At 43.2% G+C, this 19667-nt stretch overlaps 1 protein-coding gene and 1 long non-coding RNA gene across 4 annotated transcripts in view; one reads left to right on the top strand and one right to left on the bottom strand.

Annotated features, from left to right (window-relative positions):
* The window catches only part of ZNF326 (zinc finger protein 326), a 95698-nt gene that overhangs the window by 57389 nt on the left and 18642 nt on the right, over positions 1–19667 (top strand). Inside the window, exons 1-2 of one of the 3 annotated variants that reach the window (XM_086841513.1) lie at positions 13837–14106; positions 14605–14679. The exons of 1 other annotated variant lie outside the window; for it this stretch is intronic. In XM_086841513.1, the coding sequence (XP_086697639.1) occupies positions 14091–14106; positions 14605–14679 (91 nt within the window). In that variant the 5' untranslated portion in view covers positions 13837–14090. Of the gene's footprint in view, positions 1–13836; positions 14107–14604; positions 14680–19667 lie in introns of those variants that run through there. One more of the 3 variants, XM_086841514.1, reaches the window with a different exon arrangement.
* Positions 4652–13817, bottom strand: LOC147651653 (uncharacterized). Its single transcript, XR_015273655.1, has 2 exons — positions 10467–13817; positions 4652–5967 (listed from the first exon to the last, which is right to left on the bottom strand). It is a non-coding gene; the product is annotated as an uncharacterized LOC147651653 (long non-coding RNA).

Here is a 19667-nt window from a genome sequence, read left to right as displayed (position 1 = left end):
ACACATGTCTAGGACTGCAATGCACAGTGGAGCTGGAAACCAGGTGCCTTTCAGAGCCTCAGGTTTTAAGCAATTGAAATTGTGAAATGTGCTTAACAAAAGACACAGGCCAGCTGGGTTGTAAATTGCTCACTGTCAGTATTGGTTCGTGTATTTGAGACCTACGAAAATGGCAGCATGATCTGACCCAGGAGAATGAGATAGGTTCCTAGCTGTCTTTGTACTAAAATCCAGTTAAGTAAATTGGCTTTAAAACGGAGTGTGTGTGTGTGGTGGCACTGTCCCTGCGAGTCAGCACTCGTGTGGATGAATAATACTACTTGGGAATGTTCCTCAAACCTTCAGAGCTATTTATGGCTGAGTGCATGTTCCTCTCACCGCAGACTTCAGCTTTCACCCAGAGCAGAGTTTTCCCCAGGTGCTGCTGATCTGAAACCCCAGTGATTCAGTGTCATGTCTGCAAGACAGAGGTCAGCTCCAGGAGTCCACACAGGCATTGCACAAAGGAGCTTTAGGGTGTCCTCTCTCACGGACCTCCTCTTCTATCAGTTTAGGACCAGTAAAGCTGACAGGCTGCAGTTTTGAACTAGAACTCTGCAGAAGTGGTCTTAATTAAAACATTTTTCTGAAGTAATTAAAAGACTGTAAAATAATCATGTAGACAGCAGCTACAGCATGGTTTGAAACCTGCCTTTCTCCTCCCTGCCAGGAAGTCAAGTGAATCTTGGCCACGTCTGTCCCAGAACAGCAGGTATGCTCCCCGCCAGGGTGTCCCCAAAGGAGTTGCCCCACAGAAGAATTACACCCACTGTGAAAGGTAATTTCAGAGGAAGGCAGGCATGGTTACTGCCCTACCTACAGGTCCTTGTGCCTGTGGAGCTTTGTTTGTATTTGTTCCTGCACTGATCCTCCTTAGCAACATCTTTAATTCTGAATATATTTGTTTAATTAAATGCTTTTAACATTCTTTACAGGGCTTCTAATTGCTGAGCGCCCCAGAGGAGCTCACAGCAGACAGCATGGGTTGTGAAACGCTGAACAGCCTTGTTTGGGCTCTGAGGGTCCAAAAATGAGCACTTTAGCTTTACATTCTGCTGCTCTCTCTGGCTCACCAGACTGAGGAGGGGCTGCTAATGGAGGAGACCTCAGATGTAGCAGCGCTGTGGTTTTGTTAGGCAGCAATCAATGCTCCTGACAGCCTGAAGGGCTCCTGCTATTATTAGCAAAATGGTGGTGGTGTGATTAGCTCTGTGCAAGACTTCAGTTCAAAGAAGCTTAAAGGATGAGCAGACAGATGCAAACTGGACTAGGCACTGGATATTATAAAACTACGTCAGTCCTGTGTGATCTGGAAAAAAGTGTGTAACTACTGATTCTCCACTTGTTATCCTGCTGGCCACAGCATTTCCAGTGCTTAACAGCTAATGGGCCTCAGTGTCAGCTGCTGCTTCTCAGGGTATGAGAGCAGGTGGAGTGCCTGGGATGGATTTACTGTGCTGTGACGTGTAGTGGGGCTGGGCCATTTACAAGGACTTGGGTTAAAAATGCCCTGAACCCCAAGATCATTGGCCCCACTGCCTGCAGGGGTGTCTCTTCCTGTCAGTAACTGTGAATGCCACATTTTGGGGAAGTAAAACAACTCTAAACACTCATTTTAGTACAAAAGTATTTTGCTGTGGTGCTGCTTAGGAGGTTTACTGCTGTGAAGTGCCTTGCTACAGGATATTGGGGATGATATGAGTTTTCTTAGTCTCAAGAGGATGCAAAGGAAGTTCATGGGAGAGAACTCCAGGAAAGATTAGCAAATACATGGAAACTACCTCTGCTGTGGCATGGCCCTGGCTTTTGCCCTGATTTCCATATGATCTGCAGCATCTCCTTTGCTGCTGCTGTCAGGAAGGGTCATTCTCCCACAAAATGCCTTGGTGGAGAGCATCTTCCCATCAGGAGGCACCACAACTACAGTGTGCTCACACTGCAGAGCACACGGGATGGCTGCTAGCCTCAGGCACGGCTTCAGTTCCTCCATCATGGCACCTTTATTACAGGCTGCTTGGGATAACTTTCTGTGATAGGAAAGCTAAATTCTCTGTCCTTCTCTGTCTCGTTTCTGTCCATCCTTCAGAGCACATACTGATTTTGCTTTTTCCAGACCACCCATAGGTGTCATCTGGGCACACAGGCACCACCTGCTCAAAGGGGAGAAGCTTTACTCCTTGGTGTAAGCCACAGCCTTTGATTGATACTTCTTTGATTGTGTCAAACAGATCCAAACAATGATCTGTGCTCCCTGTTTGGGGGCTTCTCCCTGGCAGGACCCCTCTCCTCCCTGCTGCTTGCAGGACGCTCCCTCATTTGCTGGTTCCTGAGGGATCTGAGCTTGTATGGCCTTCCAGGACTGGCTCCAGCATGGGCTCCTGTGCAGGAGACAAGGGTGGGACTTCAGTCACTACTGGCAGAGGATTTGAGTCCTGCTTCTGCTCACAGAGGGAGAGAAGGGACTGCCGGATATCCCCATCCTCCCTGATTTGTACTAAAGTCAGGCATGTCCCTCTGGTCTGACACATGGAGAGGAAGGGATGGATGACTGGCTTTTGCTGATTTTGTCTCTCCAGAGCACTGTCCCCAAAAGGGCCCAGATAGGGCTCCTCCACCTCAGCTGCATGCTGGGGGTTGCTGAGGGGTGTGCTGATTTTGGGGCAGAAGGAGCCAACTGTTTTGGAGCTCTTTTGAACTTACAAATGCAAAGTTTTTTTCAGAATGAGCAGACAGAGACTCTTACTGTCTCCTGGAGCAGTCACAACATTTGGAGATGCAGCTCTTGTTTCCTTCTATGAGGTTTTGCACAAAGGCAGTGGCTAAGTGGCTGTCAAAGGCCAGGGGGATGGAAATTTCCTGTTTCTAATGTTGCAGGGTTGAAGTGAGGCACAGCTTGTGAGATTAATGCAATGATTATGAGGAGTTTGGAACTGGTCCTAACACATCACAGAAAGCAAAGTAATCCTGCAGTTCAATGTGCTGACTGTTCACAGGGCTGTTCTGCCTCTTCACCACTCACCTCCTGAAGCTATGCCACACAAAACGTGGTTAAATGAGCTCCAGTGAAACAATCCTCTAAAAAAACTGGGTTGCTTCTCAGAGCGTCATCACTAACTGGGGTAGGGGTGAACTGTTCCAGCTCTAACCCCTCTTAAAGGATGTTTTATCAAAATGTTTGTTCTGAATTCCTTTGGCTTCACATTCAAAGTTAATTGAAACTTGTTTTTTTTTTTTTCAGTTGCCTCTTTTGAAAACTGCAGACTTGAGCCATTGTGCATGGTAGCTCTGATTTCAACCTGCTTAAAGTTTGACAACAATGTCTGCAGTTTTTATTTTCTCTTCCCTGGGGGTTTTGTTTTGGTTTCTTCTTTTTTGCTGCCAATTTGGAACAGTAAAAATTCTGGCTAAATTCTTCCTCCCTAAGAAAATCTAGTGCAAAACTTCTCATCTGAGGCAACCATTCTACTGTATTGCCCTATTAGTATGTGGGGAACATCTTCCTGAAAGGGTTTTATTGTACCTTTATGCTAACTTTATCAGAAAAAAACCACTCTCTAAAATTCAGGGCTGTTTTGGAGATGCTGCCATCCTTCACTAACGAATTTGCTGTTTTATTGAAACCACAGAATTGTGGGGAACATTTCTGTGCCAGACCTTCTCAGTGGGCTGTTGTGCTCAGCTAAATACTCAGTGCTGTAAGGGTTGTACAACCCAGTCCTTCAGCTTCTGTAATAATCTTTTTACAAGCTCTAGGATCAGGACTCGTATCTGCAATGTTTTTACTTTGGTGCAGTTCTCTCAAGCAGTAAAGCATTGCTTTGTATGTTTATTGGTATGTTTATTGGGCAAGCACCATGCCTTCAAACTCCTGCAAGTGAAACTGCCTTTGTTTTATTGATTTTTACTGTTCCAAGCATACCAAGAGAAAATACAAGCAGCGTATAGAATGTGGATCTTCAGATACCATTTGGGGATAAATATTTACAAAGACATGAGCTACAGGTAAAGAAACATGACTGGCTACAGGTAAAGAAACATGCTCGTGGCTGGAAGGAAAGTCCAGTCTTTCTGTTGTCACCCTATTTTTGCTGATCTGGCTCAGCCAGGGAAAGAGGAGTGAGCACCTGGCTGCTCAGCCCTGCCCTGGCATCCAGATCCAGAACTTCAGAGGGAGCTGAGAAGGCAGGTCACTCCCTCACTCTGCTCTGTGTGTTTTGCTGGAGAGCCAGATGGTGGCATTCATTCTGGTGGCACAGAGCAGTGGACACTAGCCTGCTGGGAAAAGATCCAAGACCATCAATTTGTTTTCATTTCCCATGAATGGCGAGCGTATCGATTTAATCCAAGAGCTAGAATTGACAATGCCACATCCAAGGTTGCTGATATATAGCTTTGCTTTTCTTGTGACTCAGAGCATCTGGGAAGTAGCTTTAAACAAATAGCTTGTATGTCTTCTTTCAGGAGGCTACTGGTGAAAGTTCATGGAGAGACAGTTGCTCTGGAACAGCGCACATTAGGCTGGATGAATCCTGGGCAGACTGGGAACTACCTTGGTTGCAGTCAGCTTACAAATTTCTTTAATTTGCTGAAGTAATCAGACCTGACAAGGCTATAGGACTTCATAAACAACTTTATTTTTTGCTATTCTTACCAAGATCCTCAGGCAAAGAAGACACAGAGTTTTAATTCAAAACCCCACATCCTATAGTTGATCTCCTTAGTGTCTCACTTCTAACAGCAGGTTGGTTTGGTTTCTGTGTTTTAAAGACATACATGGAGATGTCTGACCTTTTCACTTGAGCTGAACTTGCTTGTAAGGCAGGGTAGGATCACAGCACAGCTGCAGTGCTGCTGCCTTCTGCTGGTTTGACCAGCAGTGGCATGGATGTCAGCAAAGAGTCTTGAGACTTTCTACTTCAAATGTCTGCAAAAAACTCTTCTACTGTTGCTGGCACACACCCTGACAGTGCACACAGGAACCCCACCTTCACTGGCTAAGTAGGTGGCTCTGATTTCCCATGCTTCTGGTGCCAAGGAATTTTGCAATTTTTTTGTGTAACTTGGATGGAAAGTGATATTTCGGTGTTTTTTCTGTTATTGCTGCTTTTGCTCTGCTTCCCTTGGTATATATCTTGGAGAGTTTATACATCTTAATGAAATTATGCAAAGGGAGGTGGTGCTCAGAGGAAGGAAGAAAGTGGAAAAAATTATATAAGCTTCCAGAAATAACACAGAAACCATTTTTTTTTTCTGTAATGCTGAAAGCCTGTTCTAGATGAGTAATTTAAAAGTGTTCTTTAGTAATACACTGAAAAGATAATATAAGTGTATGGGTGTCTGCTAGGAGTGCCCTCTGGATCAGGATTCCACCTCCAGAAGCACTGCCACCAGAGAATTTTGCTGGTACAGCCAGGGGTTTTCCAGGGGACAGACACTGGGATGGCCCCTTTCAAATGCCATCTGATGAATCACACTTTTCTGAGGTGGTTGTGGAGCAGTCTTTGGCTCTGCATACAAATTCCACTGAACAAGCGCAATGCAGGAAAAAATCCTTGAACGTAATAGAAGGATAAAGCTACAGCCAGTCAAGCCTGCATCAGCTCCTGGGGCAGCCAACTCCCACCTGGACTCTGACCCACATGGAGCCTGAACTGGCCTTTGCTTGTGGGCGTGAGCTGAGCAACCAGCGTGCTTGGGGCCAGCGTGTATCTACCTTTCCAAAAGGCTGGCATTCTGTGTGCAGGAATGCTGCAGGAGGCAAGGCAAGCCCATTGCTTCGTGAAGCGCTGATCCTGGTGTTCTGGGTCTCTGAGCCTAACTTTATGTTAGATGTATATGCTTGCATTTGATTATTGCCTCTCATCTATGAACAGATCTCCCTCACGCTCTAGCTCTCTGTTAGTTTGCCTGTAGTTGCCGGAGTCATAACTGTGAAGGGAGAAAGAAAAAGGAATAGAGATGTATCTCAGCCACAGGTTAGCTCTGGTTCAGAGCCTGTAACAAAACCAGTTCACCAGTGCCCATGTCTGTGGAGACAACTGAGCTGGGTGGGAATCATTGGCAGGAGCCGGGAGTGTATGCATTTCTTTTATGTTTGAATCCTGATTTGACCTTTCTGTCACAGAATGCTTAACATACACCACTTAGAAGGTTAAAATACAAATCTTCACAGTTCCCTCCCAAAGCTACTAAAATACTTCTGGGATTTGTGCAAGGGAATCTCAGCAGTGAAGGGAGTGAATCCATTAACCTAGCAGTACATGTTCCTTGGTAGCAACAACAGGTGAGAAAAGCTGCCTTTAAATCCCCATCACCACGATACTCACTCCTCCCCTGTCTCCAAAATTCCCTTCAGGAGTGCTGATGCAGCTATTTGTGTGACTGCACACAAACTGGATGAAAGAATGAGATTTCTAAACACCCTCAAAAAGGGGGAAGTTGTGCACCTGTGCAGAAAAACCATGTTGTGCATTCATATTAAGATCTATAGTTGTAGTTGTGGTTAGATGAGGTTATCTGCACTTAAAGTGTTTCTGGATTGGCACCACAGATGATGAATCTCACTGGAACCACATGCCCAACAAATATATGACCCTGGAGCACAGAGCTGAGTGAAATCCATGTTTCACAAGGATTTCTGAGAGACAGCCAGCACTGTTTTCAAAGTCCTCTCAAATATTGTGGAGGAAATGTTGACAGATACTGCAATACTCATAATGATGAATATGCTTAGGCTCTGTAGAGTGTCTCTACATTCATGCCAGGACTTGAGACCCAGAGCAACAAGTGCAGTGCAAGAGGAGGAGGAGGAAGGAAAATCTGCTAATGAGGAGATGCTTTCTGTTATTTTCTGGATGAGCTGCTTTGGCCTCGGCAGAAGAAGCTGTCTCCTGGCAGGCAGAGCTACACTGCAGAGTGGAACAGGAAGAGTTACCAGGGCACAAGTCATTTTCAGACCATAAAGAGAAGTTTCTTTCCCAGGGAAGAGCTGGGGGGATGTGAGACCTCCATCAGTGCCAAGGCACTCATATCCATGACACCCTGAGAGCTGCTGCCCTGGCTGCTGACATGTGGAGGGTGGCACAGCAGCCACCTTTTGCACTGAATAAACCTATCCTGTCTCCAGACCAAGGCTCCAAAGTGAGTTTACTAGCACAATTATTGACCTAACAGTGTGTAATCATCAGACATTTCACAGAAACCACAATATTTGTATGCGAGGCTCCTCACTGTAGATTAATACAAAGCAAAACAAATGGGAAGCACAGAGAATCATTATTTTCGGTGTTAAATTTTCATGTTGCACTACATAGAAAAATCTGATTCAGAAATGTGCAGCATCTGTAAGTTTTATGAGCCTTGAACAATAAAGGGTTTGGTAAAACTTCTATCATCCTTGAAGTGCATGGGAAGTAAGCATGAATGCAGTGTGAGAAAGAAGCTGTTTTCTTCTCTTACACTTTTTAAAAGGGTTTGCATATGTACCTTGTTTTCATAAAACTATGCAGCAGTTCCATATAAAATTTCAGTAACCTGGAAATAAACTTTCAAACATGAAAGTTTGACTGTGTTCCATGATGTACATACTGTATCATAAACCCAGCAAAAATACAGGGCAATTCCCCCTTCTTGCACTATAGGAAAAATCCTTCTAGGTTCTTCAGTAATACTCACCAACATAACACAATTTAAGAGAAAAAATGCTGAGCACTCTCATAGCATGAAGTATTGGGCCATGTGGAAATCGTTCCTGGCATGAGCTACTTTGGAAACATAGAAAAAAAAATATGTGAAATGTTATGTCTAATCATATGCTGACATTCTGGTGATTCTATCACAAGTCTTGTAACTGTGTTTGCTGTACACCTCTGCAGTCTGACTCAAGAGAGCATGAAAACTTGAGCTTTAAGTAACAATAAAAACTATAAATTAAAAAGGAGGGAAAAAAAGCTCAGTCACACTGAAAATAATAAAACTCAAGAGCAAAAGCTCAGAAAGTGGCCTGCAAGTGTAAATATAGATACACACTCAACTTGTTTGTTTGTTTGTTTGTTTGTTTTTCTCCCCCTCTTTTTTAATGTATTTTTAAAGTCTCTGTGACTTCATGGCAGTTTTGAGGCAGGAAGCACAGACACATTGGCAGTCTTGTACCTCTGTGAACTGTTCCTGCAGGAAAACCACATCCAAGCCTACTGCAGCATGAGAGAGAAGGAACTGGGTTTGTGCTCTTTCTGATACAGAATTAACTATACAGAAGGGTTGAAAAATACTGGCAATGAATATGTATGTTTGTGTTAGTTTATTGTCTTGTTTGGCTTTTTCTCTTTTTAAGGAAAGAGAAAGTTAGGAAGGGGTATGGCACAGGCATCTCTAGCATGGGAGCAAATGGGCACATAATAAACAACTGAAAGAAAGAAATGCTCCAGGACATAAGTGGGCTGACTGAGAGGGAAAGAGCAATGACAGCTGCAGTTCTGTCCCTGCTTAGGGCACCTACGCAGCTCTGACTCGCCCAGTGTGGAGGCTATAGGGCAAACAGCCCAACCAGAGTCCCACATACCTCTTGCAGCACTTTTCTGCGTGATTAGATAATAACTAGAGCTGGACTCCAAGGAGTGTAAAGTAAAAGCAAGTTGTAGATATAAAAGGCAATAAGCATAATTGCTTATTTTTTTGTATTTGCATTCAAGAAAAGTAAAGCACTACACTAATAATTTGACAATTACTAGAACACTGTTCTGCAAAGATCCTTTCTCCTCTAAGACTGTGTCATAAGAAGCTGATATCCTCTATTCCAAACTAACCAGCTGTTGGCAAGCGTGCCAAAAAACCAAACCAAAACCTGAGATGGGTTTTGTTACCCCAACTTCAGTGTTCTACTGTGGCCCAGGAGTTACAGCAATGAGTGACTCTGGCAGATACCCACTGCTGCTGGTGGGATACTAATGAGGCTCCAGCAGGACCATCAGTGTGCAAGCTCCAGCAGGTCTGTTACAGCACATTTAAAGGTTTCTAGTCTTTCCTCTAAAGGAGCTACATAAAGAAGTTTGTTAAGTTTGGTTGACTTTTAATCTATATTCTAAGTGTTTTTTTCACCTGGAGGGAAGGATAACATGATTAGTTTCTGCATTAGGATGTTTCCACTCCCTGCTGATGAATTTTAGGGCAGCTTTTTTGCTTGTCTTCTCAATATATACATTCAGAGAGCATATTTGAGCTTTGGAAATCCATATTATGGCTCTGATTTATGCTGTGATGACAGACATAAGAGCCCTGAAATCAGTGTGGCTCTGGATGGTTACCATGGTTCTTCTGTGAAGCTGGAAGGATCTGCTTCTATGTTAGTATGTAAGAAGAAACAAAGGGGATTCAATTTCATGTTCTAGAAAGAATAAATGTAATTTTCATGTTCCTGCCCTACTCCCTATCATCCTAAAATGCTAAGAAGGCTAATTCCTGAAAATGTCAAGTGTCAGTGGACATCCATGTTAAAGATTTATATATATATATATATATACACACATATATACATATATATATACATATGTACATATGTACATATACACACACACACACACATACATACATATATATATTTATACATATACAAATATATATAGCCCTGCTGTGAACACTGCTTTAATGGCACTGGAGAGGGGTTCTGTTGGAGAGATGTACTCCTGTGGAAACATATGGGTTTGCCATATTAACATGTGGGTTAATAGGCTACTTTCATCAAAGACCAGAAGAACCCTCTCCCTTATTTTCAGTGAGAAATCAACTCCACTGCAATTAAACTGTGTTAGTGTTAGGCCTTCACAGTTGTTGGTACCTGGTTGCTAACAAGTCTTAGCAGCAATTGATAGTTACTTGACAGAATTTCTTCAGGTTTTAGACAATACTTTAAAAGAAAGAGCAAAGGAAAACACAGCACTTGGGAAGAGGAGGAGAGGGTCTGGGTAATCACAGTACTGAACTGCAGAATTGTATTTCACAGTAACCGTGCTGCTGTTTGTTCTTGGAAAAAATCACTTATTGTTCTCTTATCCCTTTACCGCTCTGAAGAATCGACAAGAAAAAAAAACCCTGAGAAAACAAATCCAAGGAAGCAGTAGAACATGAGTACAAGAGCAGAATGTGATTGCACAGGGAGATTCTACACTGAACTGAAACATTCATGTTTTGATCATTGAGAACAAATGAAGTACAATGCTGGTCTGTTCCCCTTCCCTTCTTATGTCTCCATTTTGTTTTACTTTGCTTAGCGTAGAATTTTTTTTCCTTTTTGGAGTCCTGCAGGGAGGAAAGAAGGAGCCTTTGTTTTAAAAAGTCTGAAACCAACAGTGGTCCATTGATCATAATTAAGTCTAAAATAATACGCTTTCGCTGACCTGTTTGTATTGAATCAAAAAAATTGTATGTTATACCTACTGTAGTCTTGATCTGCCCCCAGATCCAGTTTCTTCTCATTGAGCTTCTGGTTCTGGGGCAGTAAGCCCAAATAAACCTCAGCATTTTCAGGGCTGTACTTTCTCTTCTGTATGAAACCAAATTTTTCATAATCAGGTCTTCTCTTTGTCACATAGCCTCATTTCTTTGACAGATGCCTGCCTCCATAACAACCACATATGTTGTCAATAACTTCTTCAGACTATGAAAGAACACACAGGACAGCAGTAGTTTCCACAGGAACATTGGGGGAGGCTTCGTACAAATTTTAAGTAATCTTGACATGGTGTGCATGGTCCCAATTCAGAGCCTCCTGAAGTCCATAAGAAACAGCTGATTTCAGCAATCACTCGTCCCTTCAGGGGTTGCTTCTGACTTTTTGAATTCAGATTTTTAACATGACAAACTATAGAGGCTTAACCCCATGACTCTTGGTAGTCTAGTATACTCTAATGAGTAAATTTTGCTGATGATTAGTCCCAGAATAGATGTGCTTTAGGAGAACAGTGGAGAGATTCACAAAAATATGTATTTTGGCTTAAATTGCCTATGAATGAGGAGTGTTAGGTGCCGTGGACCTCCTTCTGCCCATTCTCAGTCTTGGTCTTTAGTGACCCCCAACTTGCATGCAGGCAGCATGCATAGCTTGATCCTGCTTCTAAGTATATGTGGCATAAGGAAAAATCCTTCAAGGGTCTCCCAGCACTTGTCTCCCAGCCTGCTCATGAGACTCACCAATCCACCCGGCTTGGAGTTCATTATCAGCTCACATGCATGGACACAGAACAGAGGACATGATCAATCACATGAAAAATAGATAAAAACAGAATTTGAAAAGAAGATCGGACAGACAATGGCAATTAGCCATGGGGCTCAGTCACACAAGCATACTGACCAGCAGCCTGCTTTCCTGCAAATAGTCCTTTTTATTCCCTGTTTCCAATGCACCTCAATCTTTTTACTTTTCCCTGGTCTACTATTTGTTACCCCTTCCTTGTCTATGGCCTTTTGCCTAAACATCTCATAATAATACTTATTATTTTAATAGTCTCCTGTTCTGAGTTTCCCTCTCATACACTTCAGTATAAATCCTGCTCTCCTTGAAACATCAGTCCTCTTTGGCTGTGATAGGGAAGACGTGTGCTAATGTCTTTACAAACAATTCGATGAGTGTTTACACCTTTGAAATGGGTATTAACGTCTCTATTAACTTCAAGCAGCAGGATTGCTACAGAGCCCAGAGGGCTTGGCTTCTGAAACAGACAAGTGGGTCTGCACAAGCTTGACTTCGTGGAGTTCTGTGTAAAATGGCAGGTTCAAGGGGGGATGTGTGGTAGGCAGTTTGGGAAGGCTGTACCTTCCTGGTACCTCAGCAATGGGGAAAGGAAGAGGGCAACATGCGGCCGGGACTTTAGGCTCCAAGAGAGAAAACCTGCGGCCATGTGCTGCAGTGGACTCTCTCCCTTTATTCGAATAAAGCAGGGCTCCTCTGTCTCCTTTAAGGACACTGGCTTTTCGTAGCGTGGCTTTCCATACAGTTGCATAGCCAACCAGAGACTCAGTGTTGAGTCTCTCAATAGGTTTTGTGCCAGGGAAACAGCTAAAACATTCACCTTTGATAGACTTACAGGAAATTGATCTAGATGAATCAGGTTTCTTGAATTTTTGTGTTTATTATGAATAACGATTATCTGCACTGATCACAAATCTATCTGTTCTGCATGATTTCTTCCCTTCAGAGTTCGAGGGCAGAAGGATGCTGGTCCATGTGTCTGCTCACAGGCACGAATGCTCAGATCACGCTGGACCATTACTGTACAAAAGCCTGCAGAAAAGAGGTTGCCGTGTTGCAAACACGAGATGTACAGCCCTGGACATTCAGGAAAACATCTACTGCATTAATCTCCCGTTCAGTGCAAGAAACTTCGTCTGGTCTGCATGTGTAAAGGGATGGGAGCACAGACAGGTCTGTGTGTGGGGTATTTGCACCTTGGAGCCATGGCTCTGCCCAAGCACACGGTAATTTGGGATGAGAAGCCGCAGGCAGTGCCGGAGGCAGGGCTGCCCTTGGCGGGGGCTGCCCCCGGGCCCAGCCGTGCCCCCGGCGCCGGGCACATGAGCTCGCCTCTGCTGCCCCCCGCAGCCCGGCTCTGGAACTGTGCCCGCCCCGGCTCCAGATTAACCCACCTCATCGGGGGCTCTTCACCCCGCTCACTCAAACCGTGCTTGCCGGCAATGGAGCTTCTATTACTTTGCGGATGGCGAGAAAGTGTTACACCAATCCGAGACTGAAGGAAGCCCCGGCAAAATCAAACCCCATGAGAGAGTGGCTCTGCCCACTTACACAGCTTGAAAGTTCACCCACAGCCTGTCCTCATTTTACCAGGTTTTCTGTACCAGATCTGCTCATTACCATCTCATAATTTTTGGTTTTTCTCCTTTTCTTTTTTACCCCTCTCTTTTTGTTTCTTTCAGGCTTGTATCAAACATTAAGCGACTCTAGGGAGTGGCATACTCCTTGTGATCTTCGCACAGGTCATTGAGGATTTTTTGTATGATTATATGCCTGGGCGAAGTCTGTTTCTTGAAATCTTTTGGCTGCATAGAGGAGCACAGTGTTACCTTACAAATAACCTCAAATGAAACCTGTGTTTAACATCAGCCATTTTGAGTGCTTCAGTGTAGCCTTTCAGAGACACAAAATACTTTGTCTGGGAACCGCAGAATCACTGAATCGTAGGATGTTAAGGAGCTGGAAAGGATCTTGAAGATCATCTAGTCCCAGCCCTACTCTCCCTCCCCTACTCCAGGGGCTGGAACATGTCCCACTAGACCAGGTTGCTCAAGGTCTTATCCAACCTGGCCCTGAACACTGCCAGGGGTGGTGTCAGCAAAACTGAGCATCCACATCTTCTCTGGGTAACCTGTTCCAGTGTCTCATAACCCATGCAGTAAAGGTTTTTTTCCTTAGATAAACTGGTCTTGTTAGGTCCATCCCAAAGGGGAGCATCACAGAGGGCATTTCTTAAACAAACCGTTTATTTCGTAAAACCACTTGGTTTGCGTAACACAGCAGCAGCCCACACTGGGAACTGGCAGGGTCCATGGACAGGGCATCTCATGCCCAGGGCTGTGCAGCTGCAGGGATGCCACCGAGGGCTCAGTCCCGCCAGGCACTGCCTGACTTGAGGGCAGCCTGTTCTGAGCTACTTCACCAGGGCCCGCTGGGCCTGTGTGGGAGGGTGGGTGATGGTGTGGATCTCTCGCCACTCCTCGTCCCGCAGCGATTTCGGGGCACGACGGGGCCCGACGCCAGCACACAAAATGGCGGCTGCCAGGGCTCAAAATGGCCGCCGCGCAGCCTCCCTCGTGACCCGGCCTAGCCAGGCCCTGTGCGCGGCGCTTTGCGCGGCGGGCCCGGGCCCGCGCTCCCTGCAGGCCGGCCCGGTCACGTGACGCGCCGCCCGAGCCAATCGCCGCGCGCCGTGGCGGTGCGTGCAGCGCGCGCGTCCCGCCTCGCCTCGTTGTGGTGGAAGGCGCCATTGGGAGCCGCCGGAGCCGCCGCCACCTTCCCGCCAGCAGCGCCCGCCGCCGCCGCCGCCATGGACTACGGGGAAGGTGAGGGCGCGCCCCCGCTGCAGGGGCAGGGCCCGGCCGCCGGCACCGCTGCCGCCGTGGGGCCCCGGCCGTCTCTCAAAATGGCAGCGGCCGCTTTGTTACGCGCAGGACGAAGCCCCCCTCACCCACGTCCTCGTCCTCCTCCCCCGCCGCCACTGCCGGGCTGGGGGAGCTGCGGCGGCCGCCGGCGGCGGGAGGGCTGCGCGGGAGGAGGGCCCTCCCCGGGGGCGGTGCGGGCGGGCGGGGGGCGCGGGCGCGGGCGGCGCTCTGCGGGGCGAGGCGCCCTGGGGGCGCGGGGCGAGCGGGGGGCGAGGGGGCGGCGGCGGGCGGGGGGCGCGGGCAGAGCCGGGGGGAGCTCGGGGCGAGCTCTTTGAGGGGGTCGTGTCAGGAGCCTGGAGATCCGACAGGAGAGAGAGCCGCCTCTTGTTGCGGTTCCCTGTCTCTCCCCTCCAGCTCTTGCTAAGCACTAAGTCATTCTCACTGACCCATCCTCTCCAGCTGAAGACAGAGATTGGAGATTCCCAGATACCCCCATGCATTGTGGTGTGAACATGCCCAGTGGGTCAGTCTCAGGTATGAGCTATAAATACGTCTAACCTGTAAAAAAGAGTTGGGGCTGAACAATCAGTGTTAACAAAAACATAAAAAAAAAAAGGAAACGGGTTTTTAAAAGTGCGTAACATGGTTTGAGTGCTCATGTTGTTCTGGAGGAGTTATAATTGTCTGGGAGTGAGACTTGATTTTCATCTTGGGCATGTCAACATGAACTCCTGCACGTTCCAAATGAAAAATTGTGAGATAAAGGAGTGGGGATGGGGGGTGGGGTAAATATACAGACTTTTCTTAAGATTATGCTTTTTTTACATAATCCAGTATATTCTTACAGAGTACTGTATTTGATTCTTACTACTTTTGTTGAAAAGAAAGGCTATTTTCCTTTCTTGTATAAACCAGAACCTGTAACTGTTTGGTTTTATTTACTTCCCCCCCCCCCCCCCCCCCCCCCCCAGTTTACTTTAACTAACAGTTTGGGAAGAAGTATAGAAAAAAACCATGTAAAGTCAACACCAAAAGCTACCTCTTGTTTTTGCACTGTTAAAAATACCATGTAGATTAAAAAAAAAGCGTATACTTTGGTAAGATAATTAAAGTTACAAGTTTAGAAAAGACTCAAGAAATGTTTTGACATTTCTTGCCAACATGCAAGCAAGCGTTAAAAGGATCTTAATATAAAAACTTTACTGATACTGTAACCAAACGTCATTTACAGATCCTGTTAAATATGTCCTTGTTTTGGATCTCTTGACACTCTTGCTGGCTGTTATCTGGAAATAACACATTGAATTACAGATGCATCTTTGATTGCAATATAATAATTTTTGTGACGCATTTCTTGAGTCTTATTAGCTTTTTTTTTTCCAGTTATATTATTTGCATTTATCTTTCCACATAGTATAATTAATAACTAAGTAGTAAATAAATAAATTAAAGGTACTGTCCTGTGTTTTCATCTTCTGTATTGATTCCTAATTAAATGTCCATTTGATTTTTAGAATGAAAGGTTATTCTTGTCTTATTGGAATATTCACTGTAACTGTTAACCAGAACCTCCTTTTCTGAGATCTGATGACCCAAATATTAAAGTGAATCCAGGCTCATTGTAGGGGAAGTAACTAATCAAATGTGTATTGTACAATTAGAGTGTTCTTTTAATGTACCTCTGTAATAATAGTTTTCATTGTGTTAATTAAGTTAATATTTGTAGCTATTAAAGAAAGTTTAGTTATGATGTATGCAGCTTGAAACTTTTGCCATGACTGTTTATGTGTTGTGTGTACATGAGCAAGACATGCATAAAAACTGTTTTACCCAGGTTCTGTACAGGGGGCTGAAGGCTGTGTTGTGGGGGTTTAGAAGATGGACAACAGAGAGTAGATTTTGGGAGTTCTCATCTTTTCCTAGTTTTCATTTGGGCTCTTGGCAAGGTTGTTCCTGTTGGAAACTTTTAGCCAGTGGGAAGCACTTTCAGTTGTATGTCTCATGACTCATTGCACCATTGTCCCTTCCTGACTGCTCAGTTTGAGCCCAGAGTTGACATGCCCTTCAGAATAAATTGTTAGTATTATTAGCAGGAATATTATTAAATATTCATGTTAATAGTTACTGCAACTATTGTCCTTTTAATCTGGAAGGGGAAATGGCCTAATGATGAGGTTGTGATCCTAACAACCTAGACATGGTGCTATGAAAATGTAACATGCCTGGAAAATACTGCTTTCTGTTGCACATTGGACCCTTAAGCTTCTGGGAGTCAAAATTTAGCTTCTTTAATTTATTGTTTCTTTTGCAAGATCTTTCTCATTTCTTGTTTTCTTAGCCTTTTCATCTGCTTCACATGCAGCATGCTGTTTAAAATGGTTTCTTGTCTTTATGCTGTGAATATAATTTCAATGTTCTCTGCTCTAAAGGTTTTTCTTTTACATGGAGTTCTGTGTACCAAGAGATTGTGAGTCTTATCTCTTGTTTGTTTACTTTGTAGTTCTTTTCCTTTGGAAAAACTATTTTTTTCTTTACTGGCTATTGAGATTTATTTTGCAGCTATTTTAAATTAATCCACCAAATAAGGTGTGGGGGTTTTTTTTGTTTGTTTTGGTTTATTTTTGTTGTTTTCTCTTTTTTGTTGTTGTTGTTTTTTTAAAATTTAATCTGAAGAAATACATATACATTAACATTTTGATTTGTAAATGAAACTTTTTTTTTAGTATCCCATTCTTTTTTATTTTAGAGGTAATATATTTTTTGCACCTTTGATGTACCTCTTCTCCCCTCGTTTCAATACAAGTAGACAAATGCAATCTAGAAATAAAAACCCAGATAGTTCTTTGTAAGTTCTTCTATTTCCCTACTTAAGTTCAGTGGCTCATTCATCCACAGGGTATTTATGTAAGAAGCTGCAGATGCCAAAACCTGATTTATTCTGTTAATAAATGCTTTGTTTCAGATGCTTTGATAATGCTTTCATCTCAGAGATTCAGTCTCTCATTTTTAAGCTTTAAGAGAAAATAGGGACCACTGTTTTTTAAATTCTTTTTAATTCTGTAGTTTTCATAGATATGTAGATATAATATTTCTTCAAAGGTTGATTTGATGAGCAGTTACTGTTTAAACTTAAATGAATACTCTTCTGTATTTTTGGTTTGAGACACTGAAATACAATTCCTGATGTTTTTTCCTCTTAGCATGTGAAATAATTCCACATTTAGTCTGTACAGACAGGCAACTTTTCTGTATTTCTGCTGGTGGTGACAGTGACTACTAATCAGTTACTAAACTAAAGTCCTTTTTATTTTCACTTATCTGAAAGTATATTTACTGTTGTCTTATATGTTTCCCCCCTTTTTAGGATAAAGCCTGTCTGGAGAACATACTTTCAGAGTAAAGTTTAATATCCGAAGAAATACTGTACCTGTTAATTTGAATGCATTTTCTTTGTCAAGCTCTGGGCCTGAATTATAAAATGTAGAAATCTTTGGTAAAGTTTGCAGCTGATGACTGAAACAGGAGGACAGTGGTTGAAATGATAGGTTAACTGCTCAGCTGTGTGGAACAGTTAATGAAATAGTTGGAAGGAGATCATAAGGTTACCTTCAGTAGATCAGGTCAAAAGTTCTAACTTACCAATATCTTGTCACTCTGGAGGCATGGAACAAGTAGTACAAGTACTCATTTAGTATATTTGTATGCCTTTACTGGTTTGCAACTTGAAGACTTTGCCAGCCACAGTCTGTGTTTGACATGCTTTGAATTCTTTGTCAGTTGATTTATCCAATTTCTGTCTAAAATCCCTGTTAATCTTAGTAACTTATTACTTGTAACTCAGGATTTGTGTCTGTTTTGTGAAAAGTGATGTGGATCCTTCTTCAGCTTGTTATTTGTAAATTCCATTTGCTCCCTCCAGTTTATTGCAGTAAATCATTCAAGTGATCATCCCTCTTCATGTCCTTGTACCTTTTGTGTCCCGTGTTAATCATTTTCTAATGTGAGTATATTATAATGTAGGTAAATACAGGGCGGTGAGTCTGGGAAAGGGATAAGTTGTTCACTATTAGGGAGGAGATGATGGTGATGTCCTGAAGGCAGGGATTTGAGGATTTAGGGTCTGGCATAGCTCTATAGCAAGACTGCTGATGTTATATAACATGAACTGAGTAAGGAGTGTAGAGTGAGCGTGGATGTCAGAAGTTGTCCTGTGATTGTAAATCATATTTTAGTGTTTGCTGTCATGCTAAAAATTTTAGACTAAAAATATATTTTAAATTGATGCTTCTTAAACCATTTTATGGAAGAGTTTTTTTGCACATGAAAGTTTTTGTGTTTTTCCAATACTGAACTGCTGGCATATGCATAACTCTGGTCCCTACTTCCTGTGCTGTAAAAGAATTGCATTGCAGTGTCAGGGATCTTGACAGTATGTTGTGTTCTTCCTTGTTGGATAACTTGATTCAGTTCTCAACTCCTAACCTCACTGATTTCATGCTGTCTTAGGGCCTGTACATAATAGGGAGCAGGTGAAACAGGTAAATTATTGGGTGCTTTCAGGTCAGGTATGTCAGTTTTAAGAATGTCGGTGTCTTTTGATTAGTTATTCTGTGTTAAAAAACCTAACAACCTGGATCTGAGATTAGATGATGCCATGGTCAATCTTAATTTCTGTGAAACTGAGTTTATTTTTTTGACTGTCTTACTTTTTTCCTGGTCTGCATCTTTATGTATACAGTCTTGAGGGTAATGTACTGGATTATGTGGCAGATCATTCAGAAACACCAGAGAGGTGCATTAGATGCTTTTATTAGAAGCCTCATCCTTTTCTTTTTGCAGTAACTCTTTGCCATTTAAGTTGGTGATGGGTGGTGCTACATTATCAGTATTTTTAGAAGGTTTTGTTCTTGCTTTGGTTTTTGAATCTTATTTTCAGAATGTGAAAAGGTACAGTGTGACTTCTATGTTGAAAGTTTTTTTTTCTTTTCCCGGAAGTAGCATCTTTAATTTTCCCAGAAATACCTATGATCATTAGAATAAAAATCAGCAGTAGGTCTTCATGTGTTGGAGTCTCTGTGCAGGCATGCTAAGAATATCTGTGTAAAAGTGATACAGTCAACTTGGTATCATTTGCAGAATTCTCATTACTGACAGATACTAGAAAGTAACTTACAGTGACTTGCTGCTAACAAGAACTAGGTACAAATGGGATATAATTTATGTACGTATTTTCAGCACTACAGTTGTTTTCATGAAATGGTATGCACAGAGAGTTACTGTATTTCTTTAAATAGGACACCTTCTTATGACTTCAAAGAGAGCTAATTGTCCTGGAAAAGTCAGTGGTTTACATGTGGAGATACTGAAATGTATAAAGTACTCTCTCTTGTCAGAGTAAACAGCTACTTGGTTTTATTTTTATCCTTCCTGTCTTCATTGTGTATTCCTTCTCTGTGTTACTTTTTCTGTGAATCTTGACTTGCCACGTTTTCTTAGTATTACCCAAAACTTGGTGTTGGTTG

This window comes from Cyanistes caeruleus, chromosome 9 (assembly GCF_971803275.1).
Source record: "Cyanistes caeruleus chromosome 9, bCyaCae1.hap1.1, whole genome shotgun sequence".
NCBI lineage: Eukaryota > Metazoa > Chordata > Aves > Passeriformes > Paridae > Cyanistes > Cyanistes caeruleus.
This window is presented reverse-complemented; position numbering and strand designations above follow the sequence as displayed.